Source organism: Papilio polytes, unplaced genomic scaffold (assembly GCF_000836215.1).
Source record: "Papilio polytes unplaced genomic scaffold, Ppol_1.0 DF822178.1, whole genome shotgun sequence".
Taxonomy (NCBI): Eukaryota; Metazoa; Arthropoda; class Insecta; order Lepidoptera; family Papilionidae; genus Papilio; species Papilio polytes.
Genome location: NW_013527026.1, coordinates 2,645,097 through 2,647,329, shown reverse-complemented (window position 1 = coordinate 2,647,329; position 2,233 = coordinate 2,645,097). Strand labels below are relative to the sequence as shown.

General features: G+C 39.0%; 1 protein-coding gene across 1 annotated transcript in view; it reads right to left on the bottom strand.

The window, feature by feature from the left end:
• Window positions 1-2,233, bottom strand: part of LOC106106728 (polyphosphoinositide phosphatase) — an 8,765-nt gene that overhangs the window by 3,763 nt on the left and 2,769 nt on the right. Inside the window, 2 exon segments of the mRNA XM_013287369.1 lie at window positions 1,077-1,210; window positions 1,711-1,909. Of these exon segments, the coding sequence (XP_013142823.1) occupies window positions 1,077-1,210; window positions 1,711-1,909 (333 nt within the window).

Genomic DNA, 2,233 nt, shown 5'->3' with positions numbered 1-2,233 from the left:
GCTATTTAAAATGCTCATTTTATTTTCTAACGCAAAGTTGACCAATCTCGATCCATTGTTGCTTCGTTTCCCTATACCATATTTTCCAACTGTATATTCTTCTCCTTCTTGGCTTGTTCCTGTTTGTCCATTGAAATCGCCCATGACTATAACATTTTTGTAAGAGTTTTCGATTGTTTTTTGTAGGTCTCGACAGAATTGTTCTATTATTGCAATATCGTCTTTTTTCTCATATTCTGTAGGTGAATAAGCTTCTGGGTCGCGGAAGAAAGCAAAAGCGTTCCCGTGACCCAGCCAATGGCGAACTGAAGGAACACCGCTGGGTTTTTAGTGGGTATTCCGGCCATCTTCGATCTTTCGGCCGGCGAGCCCCACATACCCCCCCTGGCAACGGGGGGGGATGCGTAAAGGCATTTTCCCAGCGAGAAAAAAAAAAGGTGAATAAGCTTGGATAATAGACCATGCTTCGTATTTTTTCCTATTTGTGGGAAGTTTTATGTTGAGAACTGCTATTCTTTCATTTTCGTCATTCTCATTCTCATTTTCTCGTCATTCCTTTTATCTCTATTATGGCTTTTGAGAGTTTTTTCTTGATAATAAATCCCACTTCATATAATCCTGGGGTTTCACCCTTGTAATATAGAATAAAGTCTCCGTAGTCTATTATTTTTTCTTCCAGTCTTCTCATTTCACTAATTCCAAGAATGTCGCAATTTATATGTTCGATGGCTGTTTCTAATTCAATAAGTTTTTCAGGAGTTTTTAATGATCTTGTATTGAGTGTTGCTATATATATGTCTGATGAATGATTTTTATCTGTATTTAGAGGGTCGTCGTCATTATCCCCCACGATGACCAGGCGGCTTGGGAGATCGTGAGAGGAGGGCCATGGTTGCTACTGTGTGGTGTATTTTGAGCAATGAGATTGCGGAGGTGTAGATGTTATTTTTTTGTTTTTGTTATTTACGTGGAGACAGTGTTTACGTTAGAGCGGTGGCGCCCCCCTAGGTGTAATTCAGATATAGTGCTAGCTCAAGCCGACATAAATATATAGTTGTAATAAAAATTTCGTATACCTATGAACTAGCTGCGAGCCCCCGTACTGCAGCGCGAGCGTGTCTCCGTGGTCCTCATACAGACCTTCTAGCAGTCGTACGCAGTCTGAATCGAACTCAATAACTGGCTCACCTATCAGACCTAGAGCGTAAAGCTGAAATTAAACCAATTTATTGTTATAATTTAAATGATTATTTAATTAGAATATTATGCAAGGTTTTCGTCCTAAAGTTAACCAAAACATTTACGAGACATCCATAAACATTGCCAGTGTTGCTACCCTAGATGTCCATTTTGCCCAAATTTTTAGACTTGACATATTTTGAAAATAAAATGGTATTGATAATGTAATCCTACGAATCATACTAATATTATAAATGCGAAAGTTTAGATGGATGGATGGATGATTGTTAGTTTGTAGCCTAAACGGCTGAACGGATTTCGATGAAATTTAGTAGACGTAGAGGATGGTCTGGAAGAATACATAGGCTACTCAGTTTTGTTTTTTTTAATTCCGCGCGGACGGAGTCGCGGGCGAAAGCTTGGCTAGTCATAACTAAGAGTTACCGAAATCGTATCTCTCTTTTTTTTAATAGTCTGAGAAGGATGACAATACATTTGTACAATTCGGAGTGTCTGAATGTAACAACTAACCTGATGAGCTAGTACACATTTTCCTATGGCAAACTGCGCGGTATTCGTCCTGTCCAGACAATCGACACAGTTGACTCGCACGACGCCCGTCTGCAGGCGGCCGGCCTGGTGGCCCGCCACGCCGCACTCCTCGTCGTAGCCCTTGCAGCTCATGAAGATACCCGTGCGACGGACTACTGTGCGGGCTAACGCTGATAACCTTATACAAACAATTTAACAAATATCATATCTATGTTTATCTATACTATATTATAAAAAGGAAAGATTTGTATTTTTGTACATATTGAAAGAAATCAAAAAGTACTGGGCCGATTTTAAAAATTCTTTCACCGTTAAAAAGGTAATTTAAATCCACACGGTCAAAGTCGCGAGCAACAGCAAGTAAAATATATAATAGCTGTCGAAAAATCCCAAAAATACAAATCTTTTCTCATTATATTAGTATAGATTTAGGCTAACTTTTAAATAACATGCCAAAATTCATTCCAATGACAACAAAAGCTCTTGCCATTGGCTGATAATT